Source organism: Mchenga conophoros, linkage group LG16, assembly GCF_057382185.1.
Source record: "Mchenga conophoros isolate Kocher_MC1m ecotype Shallow Benthic linkage group LG16, M_conophoros_male_GT1.1, whole genome shotgun sequence".
In the NCBI taxonomy this organism is placed as follows: domain Eukaryota; kingdom Metazoa; phylum Chordata; class Actinopteri; order Cichliformes; family Cichlidae; genus Mchenga; species Mchenga conophoros.
In genome coordinates this window covers 33,417,008-33,432,114 of record NC_140541.1, presented here as the reverse complement: position 1 = coordinate 33,432,114, position 15,107 = coordinate 33,417,008, and the positions used below count along the sequence as shown (strand labels likewise).

General features: G+C 41.4%; 1 protein-coding gene across 17 annotated transcripts in view; it reads right to left on the bottom strand.

The window, feature by feature from the left end:
* The window catches only part of tns1b (tensin 1b), a 195,152-nt gene that overhangs the window by 139,416 nt on the left and 40,629 nt on the right, over positions 1 to 15,107 (bottom strand). For 2 of the 17 annotated variants that reach the window (XM_085250713.1, XM_085250712.1), the window contains exon 1: positions 11,559 to 12,040. The exons of the other annotated variants lie outside the window; for them this stretch is intronic. In XM_085250713.1, the coding sequence (XP_085106839.1) occupies positions 11,559 to 11,639 (81 nt within the window). In that variant the 5' untranslated portion in view covers positions 11,640 to 12,040. Of the gene's footprint in view, positions 1 to 11,558; positions 12,041 to 15,107 lie in introns of those variants that run through there. 17 annotated transcript variants of the gene reach the window in all.

Here is a 15,107-nt window from a genome sequence, read left to right as displayed (position 1 = left end):
AACTGACCTCTAACCTATCTCCTCTTCCCCACGACCTGACCTCTTTCCTCCACGCACTACCTTCATCGATTCAAGTCTTTCCCCATCACCAGCTAAAAGTCCAAAACAATCTTAACCTCTATTCTCTTTCCATCTAAACTCATGATATCATGTGACTATAAACAACTCAAATAGTTGGGGGGGGGGGGGGGGGTATAATAAAAAAAAAAAAACCCAGAGTCTCTCTCCTTGGAAACTTTACAAACTTCACAAAGTATATTAGATCATTTTCAATGGTACCTAAACTGTACAGCCTATCAGAATGAGGCATGACTATAACAGTGGGTTTAAAGTGGGGGTCATTAAAAAATTCCAGCTTTGCCAACCCCCCCCCCCCCCGAATAATTTAAACAGCACTTAAACTTCAGTTGAGAAATCAAAGGACAAGTTACTGAAAGATGCAAATGCTACCTGTAAAGTGGTGCTAAACTTTATAATGCTCCCTCTTAACCAGTGATGAAAGATACAGATAATTGCTGTCTTTGAACTAATGAGGCAAGACTGCTAATGTTACCAGTAATCTGATGCTTAACGGCCTGTATAAACCTGTTCAAATATGTCAATGCTACAGCTCTAACATCTCCAGGACTTATGTAATCATGGACTCGAGTAGCTCTGCTAGAGTCACAGTTGAAAATAATCCTCATTTATCCCACACCGGGCTTTGGTGGAGGCCCTCAGTTTGAAACGAGCCATATTAGTTTATCTAGTTTTAAGTCCACTTTCTCTGGATTGGCTGCATCTTGCAAACAGCTTGAAGAGTAGGTGGGAGGGGCTCAACTCAAGCTGTGATGCAAAAGTAGAAAAAAAAATTGCCTGAAACAGAGCATTTTGCCTAACAAGGCCTGTGCTTAGTCTCCCAGGGATTAGTTGCATCTACTCTGACCTCATTATTATCTAATATGAACATTCTCCATGGTAACAGTAGATTTGATAGAAAATAAAGAAGAGCTTAACATGTCTTTAAATGATCCAACACAATATAACACTGAAGACTTTGATTCTTAAAGGCAGAGTTGACAGTTGCATGCAAAAGTTTGGCCACCCCTGTGCAAACATACACACGCCTTTGGCAACGGTGTCAAAACAGCTCAATTTATACCTCATCTTTCAGCATGACTTGTATCTAAAACAGCTCTAGATTATCCAGATATTGTTTTGCATACAAAATACGTCAGGCATCAAGTATTACGACTGCGTCGCCCATCCTGCAACTCTTTGTGGTACTGCCACCAAAAGGTCTATCGGATTTGCCTTTTAAGTTTTTGTATAAAAAATAACAACAGCAATAAGTTCACAATTTCTAGTCTTATGAATGTCAAAATTTGCTGATTATTGTTTATATCTAGCAAACAAAGCTGAATACTTTTAGGCTGCTGTTTAGACAAAAAAAGACAAAAAAAGAACATTTTAACTTCTGGGCAATTTTTAAGGGATATTTTCAAAAAAAACGGGCAATCAACTGAATTAACGCAGATGCATCTAACCTATTAGCATGCACAAAACAGTAAGGATGATGTTAGGAGAATGAGAAACATGAGCTTACACAACAACAGTGAGTGTTCTTCTTCCTTTCACAAACTCCTACAACACCATTTTCAGCTGATTCTCACATTTCTGTTTAGCCTTTGACTCCTTTCACATGCGATGCCAATTACCGGTAGCAATTATGTGCACGGGCCTTGTTTGTAGCAGTGTTATTCTGTCTTTAACTGAACCTCAACAAAACTAATTTGTTATGACTATTATTCAGCTTCAGTCAGACAGAAAAACACTTCCAGCCTCAAGCTGCATGCCAACCAGAGGCTTAATTTTCTGTTACCACCAGCGCATTGTTGATATTTTCATAGGCTAAATGACAGAACAGTAACTTTACAAAATATTTCCACAAAGCTCATCCAGATAGCTTTGTAATGACTTCTTGGTCAACTCTCGAGGAGAAAGTGAGAGCACATAAAACAAGCCTGGCTCCAATTAACTGCCTTGCTCTGACTGGCATGTTACAATACATTCAGCAGTTGAAGAAGGGAGTTTCTCTGAATCCCCTAATTGTCAGCAGCCCACTACAGAACAAGTGCAGTGAGCAACAATTCACAGCTAAATACCAGAAAGAAGAGAGCTCCCCCAAAGCTTTCCTTCCGCTCTCTGGTTCCCACTAACCAAATAGTCTTACAATGAACAGTCACCTGCTTTTCATTTAGGGGGGAAAAATGCACCCCAGGCATTCCAGTCCAGTCTCTCTTTCCTCCACTTTACTTCCTCTGACTCTACAGGCATTTCATTTCAGTGAGGTGGATCTCAAGGAGGAAATTACTCAGTCATCCAGAAGTAAAGAGAGGGGGGGGGAAAAATCCCTTCTTTTTCACAGAGCATTAGAATAACGCACAGCAGTCATCTTTTCTACGTTGTCACAATCTGGTACTCATTCAACTTTGTGAGTAGCATAGGAAGCAATGGAGAAAGGTAGGGGAACAATAGAGGTGGTCAGCCCTCCTACCGAAACACAACAAAGACACAATCTGTGACTTTTTATGTTAGGTCCTGAATTTTAACGCAGAACACCACACCAACCAGTATCTCAAGGTTCTTCATTGACAATCCCCTATGACAGGCTCGGCCAACGGCAGGCCTCGAGGGCCGGTGTCGTGCAGGTTTTAGATATCACCCTGGGTCTAAACACCTGGATCAAATGATTAGTTCATTTTAGTTCAATGTAGCCATTTAAATCAGCTGTGATGAATCAAGGATACATCTAAAACCTGCAGGACACCGGCCCTCGAGGCTTAGTCTACATCCATTTAACCTCCATTTTCAGAAATAATCTCTATCTGCAACCCACTAAATACATATTAACCTCCCTTTTCACAGACAACATGCATGTGTGTGTTCTTTATGCAAACAGGATCGAGAAGGCTGGTTTGTTTTCGGAAAACACTGCACAGGTAGATAGAGATTTCTGTGGTTGGACCGAAGATGAGGTGAAAGTGTTGCTGGAAGTTACCACATGAGTCTAAGGCAACTTTAGTGAAGAAAGTCACAGCTGTGAGTCCGTGGACAAATGTTTGCCAAAGTTTCAAGTTTATCCTTTGAGATCAAAGCACGATCCTGGATTTTAAACTGCAGTTAGGTCAACACTTTTCCAGCGTGTGTGTGTAAATGTGGTAAAAACATAGTCTACGTGCTCATTAGATTCAACCCATATCAAGTGCAAGGTTGTATGAACTTTTTTCTTTTTTTGGGGGGGGGGGGGGGGGGGGGGGGTTAGGAGCTAGTTAGGACGCATGCACCCTAACTAACCCTTTTAGCATCTGTCTCTATTGCAATGTAGAAACAAATAGACACACGCGGTAATGAAATATTTCTGCAACAGCTTCAACCATGACGTCAGTACTGATGGTGCAAGTAGACAAAGTATGCAGGGAGGTGCTGCCGTGTTATCTGTTTTTAGTTTTTATATCTAATTTTACATTGCTGATAGCTTTCTTTAAGAGGAGCAGCGTACTATTCTTCCTCTTGCTTCCACTAGGTTGCTGAATTTTAAAAAATTCTAATAATTTTTTTTGTAAAGGTATTTGATTCAAGTTTGACCAATCAGCAACCAGCCTAGCAGTTATTCAGTGTCACTCAGGAGTACGTAACTTAGATTAGGTACTTTTTCTCCACCTATTCCAACCTTAAAAAAAAAGAAAAGAAAAACGTGTTGTAGGGCAAGATAGTGTGGTAAAACACATGCACCAGGTGCAGACCGCCATAACACAACCCACTAGTTCCTACAGTGGCCAGAGTATTGGCATCACACTGGAGTTTAACCATCTTCACTGATCCCTTAGACACTCTGCTACAGTCAGGTCTAATTTCAGATCACAGCTGTTCTATAAGTTTGTTTATTGCCAGTTAGCAAATGTTAGCATGTTAAAATGGTTTTGGAACATCATATCAAATTAACATTAGTGTGTGTGATTAACCCCATATCGGCAACACAATAGGTCTGTCAGCTCTCTTATGTTATAACCGTGATGTTTCAACCTTGATGAGGTTCATTATAAACCACACAAGGGCTTTACCAGGTTCAATCCAATCACATTGCACATTTGCATTTTTACATTGAAATCAGTTAGGTCCTAGAAAGAGCTGCAGATGACATCTAAAATGATATTATAGATGCAAAACAAACTATAATCGGTGGCTGTGATACTTTTTTCATACTAATGAGATAATTTAAAAACAAAAACTTTATTTATCAAACAGAAAATGTTGGATACTCATCAATTTAATCATGTAACAGGAAACGCATTAATTGTCAATCTGTTGATCCCACTTTGCTTATTCTTGTTTTTACTTATTCAACTTTAAAGAGCTGCTCTTTTCTTTTGTCTGCAACCTCAAAAGAAATTCTTTATTACTGCTGTAACACAATTACAGTATCGTTTCCTGGCTTGGACTCAGGTATCTGTTTCGAAATGTTACAGCAAATCCGTATTAAGCAATTGATAAGATTTCAGCTTCATTTGTTTTTACAGAAAATCTCAAAATCGCCTGAGATAAACTTTGTCTAAAGAAAACAGTTGAACCTTCTGAACTTTCCCTTGCAGCGTTGTCATATAGCAGCGTATGAAAATAAATTATACATGCGGAACATAGAGAGCTACAAGCTCCAAATAAAAAAGCAGACAGTGCCTGCCAAAGGTTTAGATTCAGAAGGATAAAAATGGGTTTAATCAAAGACAGCCAAAGTTCATCATAGGAGGAAACTGCTGAGGGAAACAGCATGAGCTCCATATCGTGCTGGGTTGGCAGAGGCAGACGCTCTTGGATGGGACGAGTGAAACTAAAACCATAACCCCAGATGAAGGAAGAATGGGGATGACATGTTTTGGGGGACTTTGTTCTTATGATTAGATCTTATTATTTCCTGATGAGAGCTTCTTCTGCTTTTCCCAACCTAAATCTTATCTAAAAATACAAAAAATATAAAGAAAATCTAAAAAGTGCAGAAAATTATTCATGGCACCAGCAAAACTAAACCAAGCCAACCACCTGAGCATGAATTCAAATAATTAAAGAATCTCGAAGCTCCCCCGATCCCTTTTGGATAAATGCACGGGCAGCGCAGCATGATGCTGTCAGCGCCGCTTCCAATGAGCGTTGTTTGGCCTCACTCTTGAATGCACAGGTAACCACAGGAGGTCTTAGATCAAGTCCAAAGTAGTAGGTTATCATGGCATTAAGAAGCTCTGTGACTCTCATTGGGACAAATCAAGCAAGTGGACGGCTAGTAAACGGGAGAAGTAAAGCCCAGCGTTAAGGAGAAAGCTCCTCGTCCTTTCTCTTAATCTCCACAGAGTGCTTTATCATGATGTCAGGCTCTCAAACAAATGTGCTCGATTTCTGGAATCAGATTAAAAAAGGTGACATGTTTCCTGGCTTTAAACCGTGTTTGTGCTTTGTTGCTGTATTTTTTAAAAAATTACAGAAGTTTAACTTGGCTGCTAAGTTGTGCTCTGGCACTGAAGACGCTTGAAAATTCGAGTCTACGTGTACATGTAAGGAATGTTTTGGCTTGCAATTAGTCTACTGCACACATGAGATATGAAGCATATCCATATAAGGTGACTTTCAGCACTAAACACGGGGTCGATAAACAACACAGTAAACGTTTGAATCTTCTTTGACATTTTTCTCTCAATCACCTTCCTACTGTGAGCAGAAAGGGTTCGAATGTACGTCTCTTTAATTAGCAAGGGTGTAACAATTCTTAAATGAGATGTACTGTAATGTTTAAAGTTCAGGTAAGTAGTGAGATGGAAATACATCAGAATACCAGAGTTTGTTTTTTCTTCATAATCCAATCATAATCAAGTGATCACTTTTTTCCCCTGCTTCTTCTTTTTCATCTCCTCCAAAGAAAATGTTTGTGAAGTCAAACTAAAGCCCAACAATGAAAGCATGAGCCTCTAATAATCAGAGAACAGAGGTGAAAATCCACAACAGATTTACCAGTCAGCAGCAACAAGGAATACTTGGCTATAGTTGTACCTTAATCTGATTAATGTAAACAGAAAAACCTAAAATAGCGTTACATGAATCCACTGAACTGCTGATGATCAACTGACCTAAATTTCTAGCTTAAACCTCTACAAATGTTTGTTTCTATACTTCTTTTCTGGCGCAGGTACAGCTTTAATATGTTAAAATCTGTACATCACTGGTGACTGCATTACAAAATTGCAGATTAGTTTTGCAATAAACGTGGCCCCAGGTACCACAGTGCGCTTCCTGTTAGCTGCCTTAATTATTACCAGGTTCAAACACCTACACACACTCAAGAGCATACTCTACAGCCAGTCCACATTGTTGTTCTACTTCTCAAATGTTCACCTTTGACCCTCCTTGTTCTCAAAGTCTAAGGCATTTCCTTGAGTGAGGTCACCTGTATTAAATTATTGTCTAGCACAAAAGCAGAATCCAGAGAGGGAGACAAAAGGTAGAAAGCTGTTGTTGAGGAAGAGTGAAGAATATACTTTATTTAAACAAGATGGTACCTAAAAAAATATAACAAAGTGTTTCTTAACAGTCAAAAACTAAGATAAAATCCATGAAACAAGCCAAAGACTCCAGTATATTTGGTTAAAGGTCATTTTAATCATAAAGTAACAAAAGCAAAAAGTCATGGATTCGCCAGACTCAAACAAACCATGTGATAGACATGACTTTGGGATAAGCAGAGGTTTAAAGGACAAGTATTAAACTTTCTAAGAGGCCAGGTGGGTTAAGCTCTTCAGAGAAAGTAATATTTCTACTAAAGTGGACACAAATGTTTAATGAGCATGGTGTCTAATGTCACCAATGAAAATGTAGATAAACTAACTTTACAGCAGTCTAGCAGCCAGTATCCCTGGATTAGGTAGAGTAAAATGAGGCAATCTAATTACGTTTCTGAATTCCAAACTTCCTGTCACAGAAAACCAGAATACCATGGGAGGTTTAGGACCAATGCGCCCAGTGAAGCATAGACAAAGCTGAGGGGGTCCCTCAGGACCAAAAGGGGCGGGTGGGGGTATTACACAAAGCTCAACATCTCTTGTAAATCAATGAGCAAGAGTTAAACGTCCCTTTTTGTTGTTCATGATTTTTCATCTAAGTCACGACTGTGAGAAGAAGCCACACAAAGATAAAGATGACAAAACTCCCCAACATGTCAACAAGTGGGTCAGCATCAAACCCAGAATGTAACTGTGAGGCAAACTCACTCAAGGGAGAGAAAAAATATTTGGGGTAACATAAACGCAGATGTTACGGTTAGGAGTGGTGATGTATTTCAAAGGGGGCCACACATGCGGAGCACTTTTCCCCAGGTAATCTTAGGCAATGGGATTGAGGCAGAAGCTAACTACGAACAGAGAGAGACAGAAAAGGGAGAGTGGAAAAGGAGATGAGCTCAGAGAGCGTGTCGGAAAACGGCCAAAAGTAGACAACATCCAGGATGACAGTAGGTACTACACAGAGATATGCTAACCCACTTCTATGTGTTGCAGCTGTGAAGTTTTTGGGCTTCTTATCTATGTTTTATTGCCATTTAATCTTTTTTTCGGTAAGTGGCTTCCTTTCCCGTTAGAGCCAACTTTTCAACAACTCAGCTTTCGATTAATACATAACTGTGATGGCTTTTTGGAAGACTGCATGCATTTGTAGAACTCCCAAAATCCCTCTGTCTGCATAGTCAAGGACTACACAAATGGGCACTACCATGAGACCATGCAACTTGCATAAAGGCATGGAGGCTGGAGTAGTAACAACAGGCTTGCAGCATGTTTTGATTTTCAAGTCAAGACAACTAAAGACCACCAACCTAACATTCTTCAGATGACACAAATTCCCAGAACGATCCTTTTGAGACCCAACTCTGACACTACAGCGTCTGTACGTTAATGGATATCGATCATCCGGAGGAGTTCTTTGATCCCTCGAAACTGTGAAGGTTCAGCCGACGTCAATATTTGCTCCGACAGAAGTGTGAGGCCAATATGTGAGACTGTGGTTATAGTTAGATCAGAGGCACCTGGTCACTGCTACCGACACTCCGGCACATATCCTATCAACTTGCCTGTTTGGTCTAAAGGCCAAAGTAAGTGGGTGTGTTAATAACCTACTGCTCCTGAATGTCAACAGGATTTGCATGGCTTTTAAACTTTATAGGCTGTGGGCTGGTAAAGGGCATTTCATTGCTTTTCCAGGCCCCTACAGAGAAACCTGATTAAAAAAAAAAATTGAAAAAAATCCCTAAAACCCTTTTTGGCATTCATTAATTATTCAAAGTGTCTGGCGGAGGGTCAGCACTCTACTGAAGGTCTTCTTTCAAGGCCTTTCTCATCATCCGTAAATACTTTGCCCTCCCGTTTCGCCCGCAGCATCTTCTATTCATTTCCTGCGTCCTTCAAGTCGCTCCTGCCGTTTCCTATATTTCTCTAAGCATTTCTTTCAGCTTCCATGCTGGAAAAAATCTTCCTTTATCCTGCTCTGACAAGAGGAAGCCCTCCCCATTGGAGGCTAAGGAACAGATCTCGTCTAGTTCCAGAAGCCAGTCTGTTTCCTGAAGCTGAACTTACTCGCTGTCAGGTGCCCAGTCTCCCACTTTGTATCATTCTATTCTACAGACCAGTCTCTTCATAACAGCTTTTGCAGCTGTACTCACTTTCCCATCTGTTCAAGGAGGACGTCTACAGTATGCAGACTTCATCATCAAATGGACAGTCCCTTTTCTGTTTTTATGTTTAATCTTGGAAAAGAGATTTGTGGCAATGGGTCGCCTCGTCTTTGCAATGTAAAACACATTCCTTAAAGACAAATTTGAGTAAATCATAGGCTGAAAAAAGCCACCATGACGCCTCCTGTCTGTTTGTCAACTCAAGTTTAGCACTGTCACCCTCCCCATCTTGGTTTTGTTAGAACTCAAGCCTAATTTATGTTAAGACATTTGTGTCTCCTCACGTCTTTGGCAGAGTCAAAGATTTTGGGTATGCAACCAGCCCAGTCCAGACGTGCTTGCTTTTGGTTCACCAAGAGTTAGTGCAAAGCCCAACGTTGACTGGCAGAATGCTGATTTGTTGAAGAGTTAATTAAACAGAAAAGTCAGCAAAAGCAGAGATAGGAGCATGAAGATAAGCTCAGTGGGGAAAATGGTTGCAGTGGACAGATTTTACTGTTTTTAACACTCACTTTCCCTCACTATAATCAAGTTCTTTATCTATGATGACTTCTATGTTCCCTGTGACAGGGGTTAAAACTAAAGAACCAACAACAGCATAAATACGAAAGTAGCCCAGAGATCAGCTGTTATGCGTATTTTGATAGTGCTGCACAGATGCCAGCCCTTTAAATTAGTAAACAGCATCTATAGTGGCTTTGTTGGCACCCACAATCCCTTAAAGTGCCAATGCCCCTAAATGATGAGATTTAAGCCTTAATTTAATTTAAATAGATCAATTATATAAAACTTTACAACCTTTACAGCTGGCATAAAAGCCACAATTAGGTTTAGAGATGAAAACAGCCTTTTAAACATATTTCTTTGTGGTTTAAAGTTTGGAATTTTAATATCAGGGCTGACTCGCTCTTTCAAGCGAACATCAAGTTGACACTAGAGGAACTGCTGCTTATTATTAAGCACTTGCAATGAAGGGAGCTCGACTTCAGGAAGACGTTTCACGTGTCATCTGAGAGGCTTCTTCAGTTCTAAATACTGATGGAGAGTCCCAGGCATTTAACCCTTCAAGGGGTTTTAATAACTCTGTAGCTGGAACTGAAGATGCTTCTTAAATGAGATGAAACTTCACAATTCTTCAGGTCTTCATGAACCAAAAAGAAGTCCAGCTACCTTCATTGCAAATGCTTAAAATGACCATGACCTAGATGACTGGGAAGCTACACAGACTGGATAACGGGTTTATATTTCAGCCCTGGAAGTTGCCATTGGGTGTTTTCCAGAGCTACACATTTTTAAGATATCTCATTCAACAAAGTTTCTAAATGAAAATGTTTATAGCTTTAAGAAATCCTTCAAAAGGTCAGAAGTCATCACAGAAAGGGGCGAAAGCTACACATTTTCAGTCACTTCAGGAAGAGCAAAGTGATTGGAGCTTAATATTCAGCTCTTTTCTCTCCTCAGCATTTCTTCAGATCGATCTGGCCTTAAAGTGGCACTGTCCGTTTTAGGAAATTTCAGAAATGATCATGCACAGACACCTTCTCTTTCAGCATAAAAAAAAAAAAAAACTTGATAAAGGATTAGTCTGTCCAGCAAACAGGTCAGAAGGGTGCAAAGCTCGTATAACCCACAACACCAGGCTGCTGGAATAAGGTGTGCCCAAATTAGGGCCATTTTAGCACCAAACAAAGATCTGCTATTAACACTGAATCCCGCCCCCTTAAGTGAGCTCGCTTTGTCATACACCGCTCTGATGCAGTCAATCAGTGACCCAGAGCTTAGCTGGGGGGCATTGAGATTCTTTTACAACCCCCCCCCCCTTCACCTCGCCCCCTGCTCCTCAAAAGAAAGAATGGTAATTAACTGATGAAGAGCTCTGTAAGATTATCCAGTCCTCACGCCAAGAGCTGCAGCTCTGCCAGTGGTGTGCAGTCATGTCCCAAAGGACCACTGCAGAATGGGGAAGGATGGATCTCAATGGTCTATTCAAACCAGTCTCCTCTTTCATCCTCTATTCAGCTGAAAAAAAAAAACGTGGAGAGCAGCAAGCAATGTCGTATATTTGAGACAGGAATGTTCTTTCATATCAGCACAAATTAGGAAAAGCACTCACAGTGTTTTAAGACATGTCGAGACCGTAGTCACAGCACATTTAGGATGGACACTCACACACGCACAAACACTGACCAGAGGGCACACAAGTGCACAAACAACCCCTCACTGTGAGCGGGAATGCGCGGCAGATTGAATTATACAAGAGAAAGCAAAAAATAGCTGTGTGTCCCAACCACCTAGTGCGAAACAGAGCGGGACACAGGGGGAGTGAGGGAGTGGGAATGGGTGAGTAAGGAGAGCATTTAATTCAACTCAAAGTCGGAGCAGAAAAGTTTTCAGCGTGCACACGGAGCAAAGAAAACACAAGAACATGTTACTGAAACGAAACAGACAGTGCAGAGGTTTGTCTCGCGTTTGCACGCCCTCCCGTTCTCCTTCATAATATCTCCCACATTCAAATGTGTCACCGTGCCAAGGCCCCCCACAGCCGGGGTCCCAACCCTCCACCCAACCCCCGAAAGCAGACCACCCAATAGATCCCCTGAGCAGGGCTCCCAAATAATCTGAAGCATAAACCTTTTTTTACAGAAAATATCATGCCCACTGCATCGTCACACTATGTCCCACGTGAGTCAGCCCTACTGACTTATACACATGATTTCACTCTGACATATTAGAGCTGCAGAGAAATTGTGCTAAAATTTCTGCTGTCAGACATCCTGTGAACTCCTAAAAATATCTGACTGGAAACTTTTCTCACCCAGAACATGCAAGACAGGCAGACCCAAGTGCGTGCAGGTCCAGCCAGAGCTGTGGGCAAGCTGAGAGAGACAGACGGCATGGTGACGGACAGGAGTGATGCTGCTGCTGGGGCTGCTGCTGGGGCTGCTACAGACCAGTGGGCTTCCTTAAGTTTAATCCAAGAAGAAGAAGAGTAGCCCAGCACTGCAAAGCCATGACCATCCAGGACATAAATACAGCTTCTTCTTTCTGCCTCTTCCTCAGTGTCCGGCTTGCTGTTTTCCCTCTATGTGTCTGCTCTAAATTGGATCCTTACTGCCTCTCCTCTGCTCTGCGCTCGGTCTGCCTCCCGTTCTCTCTGCCGGGGAAAGGTTCACAAAGGTTTTTTTTTTTTTGGTTTTTTTAACTGAGGGGGGTCAGGCTGCCCATACCTCTCCACGGGAGCAAAGGGGGAGGGGGTATAGTCCACTTATTATCCATCTCTTTTGCGCCTCCTCTCCCTCTCTCTCATCCCATGTCTCCCTCCCTCCTTAGCCCTCTAAGCCTCACCACTTTTAATTTCATTCATCCCTTGATCCCACCCCTCCCTGCTCGTCCCCCCACAGCATCCATGGCACTTCACCTCCCTCCCACCTTCTACGCCTCTCTCCTGCATGCTTTCCTTGTGCATTTCTGTATTAAGCCCATTTTAATATTTCATAAACTCCACGCCGCCTGCTTTTACCTACCTACCTTTGAGGTAAATCTTCACTGACATTTCTCCTGACATCAAAAAATGCAACTTTCAATCACTCTGGAAATCAAAAATAGGCACATGCAATTTATTTTTTCTAGTCTTTTCTCAAGGGAAATTTGCACCAACTCCTTTGGTACCTGCTTTCCTAAATATTTAAATTTAAAAATGTAAATAAGAAAAAAAAAAGTTGAGTTGCCACTTTCATGGTTTGCATAGAAAATACCATCTTGTCTAAACAAGTGCAAACCTTACTTACAAGTGGTAGACAGTTTGCCTTCAAAGTAAAAGTTGCTCCTTTTGAAATACGTTGGTTGTAGCCATAAGGCACAAAACTTTTACTTTGAAGGCAAGCAGGCTGCCTTTCCAGTTTGCATTGCAGTTCTCAGTTTTGCCACCCCTCAGCGACAAGTTGGCAAGTGCTTGCAGACAAGCTGTGTCTTCCATGCAATCTACAGAGCTCCCATGGCAACCTGCTCACAACCAAAGCAATTGCAAAGAAGTTTTCAGAGCAGCACAACATGCCTCTTTGCAATCCTAACCATGATCACGCTGCTCTAAAACAGTATCTGCTTGTTATGCCACGCACCATCAGCTGCAACCTGACTAACACTAGGAGTGTGAAATGGCACAAGACATCACTGCAATAATGAATGAAGGAATGACCAATTTCATTAAATGATTAAATAGTGATATGCGATTGCGAGTGAGGCGCCAACCAGTCTCAGGGTCATGTTTGTTTCTACTTTAAAGTTGGTCATTTTAACATGGTAGTCTATGGGGACAGCCTCTGGTGGTCATTCCAGGAACTGCAGTTTTGGTGCTCGATCAGTACATTGAATTTGACTGACATTTTATCTCTTGTGTGCAGAAATACAAAAACAAAAACAACATGCTTGGTTAGTGACAGGAAGTGGCTTTAAACAGACCCCACTCCCTCTTCACACTTTACAAAAGGGAGAAAGAACACAGGGGCCAGGAAGTAAAAGCTGCCTCATTAAGTTCTCACTGCTCATCAATGACCATGTTAGCCCCATGACTCTTTATCCCTTTCTGCAGGTTTTTCATGCACATGCGCGCACACACAAACGCACACACAATCCTCCATACTACTTGAGCCTACCCACGTGTGCACTCAAACCCATCATTTCCCATCAGAGATAAACAAAAACACTCAGAAAAATCCCAGCCCACAATTTCCTCAAAACATAAATACATGTCATTTAAACTATCAAGTTCACCACATTCATATACACAAACATCCACCAATAACCACCTTTTCCTTCTCCACCCTCTCGCGCACATCTTCACAATTTTCTCACATGGTGTGTAAATACACAAACCCACCCACACACAGAAACAGTCATGCATACTCACCCTTTGGCACAGAGGACTAGTGGCCCAGTACTTCTTGCAGGCCACCACCTACACAGACATTCGCTAAAGGATACGAGGTTACAGACGAAACGAAAAACACACGGACACACACAAGGATGCAAAGCCTGACACAACAAGAAGTTATATAGTACGCATGGCTTCAATTCACACTTTCAGATTAAAAACTGCTCTTCAAGAGGACCACCTGTCATCAGCACGAGTCCTAGTTGAGTTTATAATTGCTTCAGTTAATGGTGCTTTCATTCATTAAATGATAGCATTTAATTAGAGTTGGATGGTTTAGTGGTCAGTGAATTATTACCAATGACACAGAGTTTTCAAAAGTTTGTAAGTTTTAGACACATTTTAATTAAGATTTTGTGTTATTGAGTTTTGGCCACTTAGAGGCAGCTAAAGCCCCATCACACAGTCCAGCGAAGTCACGGATTATGATAATCCCTCGTCGCTCATTGCCATCCAGTACATACATCTACTTCCACCTTTGCAGTTCAGGGTGGGGGGGCTGAAGTTTATCCCAGCTGTCACGGGGGCAAGAACCAGTGTACACCATGGACAGGGTTAACACAGAGAGACATAACTATTCATGCTCACATTTACACCTACGGCCAATTTAGAAACATCAATTTAGCCAATATGCATGTCTCTGGACTGTAGGTGTAAATCAGACTGTGCAGATTACAGGGATACAAACTTCAGCCATCTAGTAGATTCTAACCCAGGACCTTAGGTCTAAGGAGATTGTGCCAACCCCTGCACTGCTGGTCCCAGTCAAAAACGAGAAAGAAGCCAGGGAAACATCAAATGTGGAGAATTTAAATATTAAGACTCCTTGTTTTTGCCTGCTTTTTTATTCTATTTATTTATTTAAAATATTTTAGTATCTTTTCATAGCTAATAGAAGTAAACATCTCAAATCTCTCATTGAGAAGCCTTTGCTTTAATGAAACGCAGCTCCAGCAGCAATGCTTATCCTGTCACACTTGCACCAAAAAAAAAAAAAAGGACCAAACACAAACTAACTGCAACTTAACATTCAGCACTTGAACATCAACAGTCCTGTGAGACTTTACACTGTCTGGCACACATGTTGATGGGACAGCACAGCTGACATGTTGCTGGAAATCAATTTGTTTTTGGACGTCATTTAACACCCCACTGTTTTTCTACATTCTAAAAAAAGATATAGAAATTACTACCTTAGCCTCTTAAATTATACTGTGGCAGAGCTGTAGGTGGCAAGACATTGGCTTTTTGACCACATGGTGTCATGGTCCTGGGCCATGTGGGCCCAGTATTCTTAGTTTTCATGTATTTTTGTATTTTGTTCTTTATTTAGGCCATGCTTCCTGGGTTGATCTGTTACGTTGTTCCTTATGTGTTTTCCCTTCGTGACTCTTACCCCCTGTGTGCCCCTCTGTGTATTTATGAGCCCTTGTC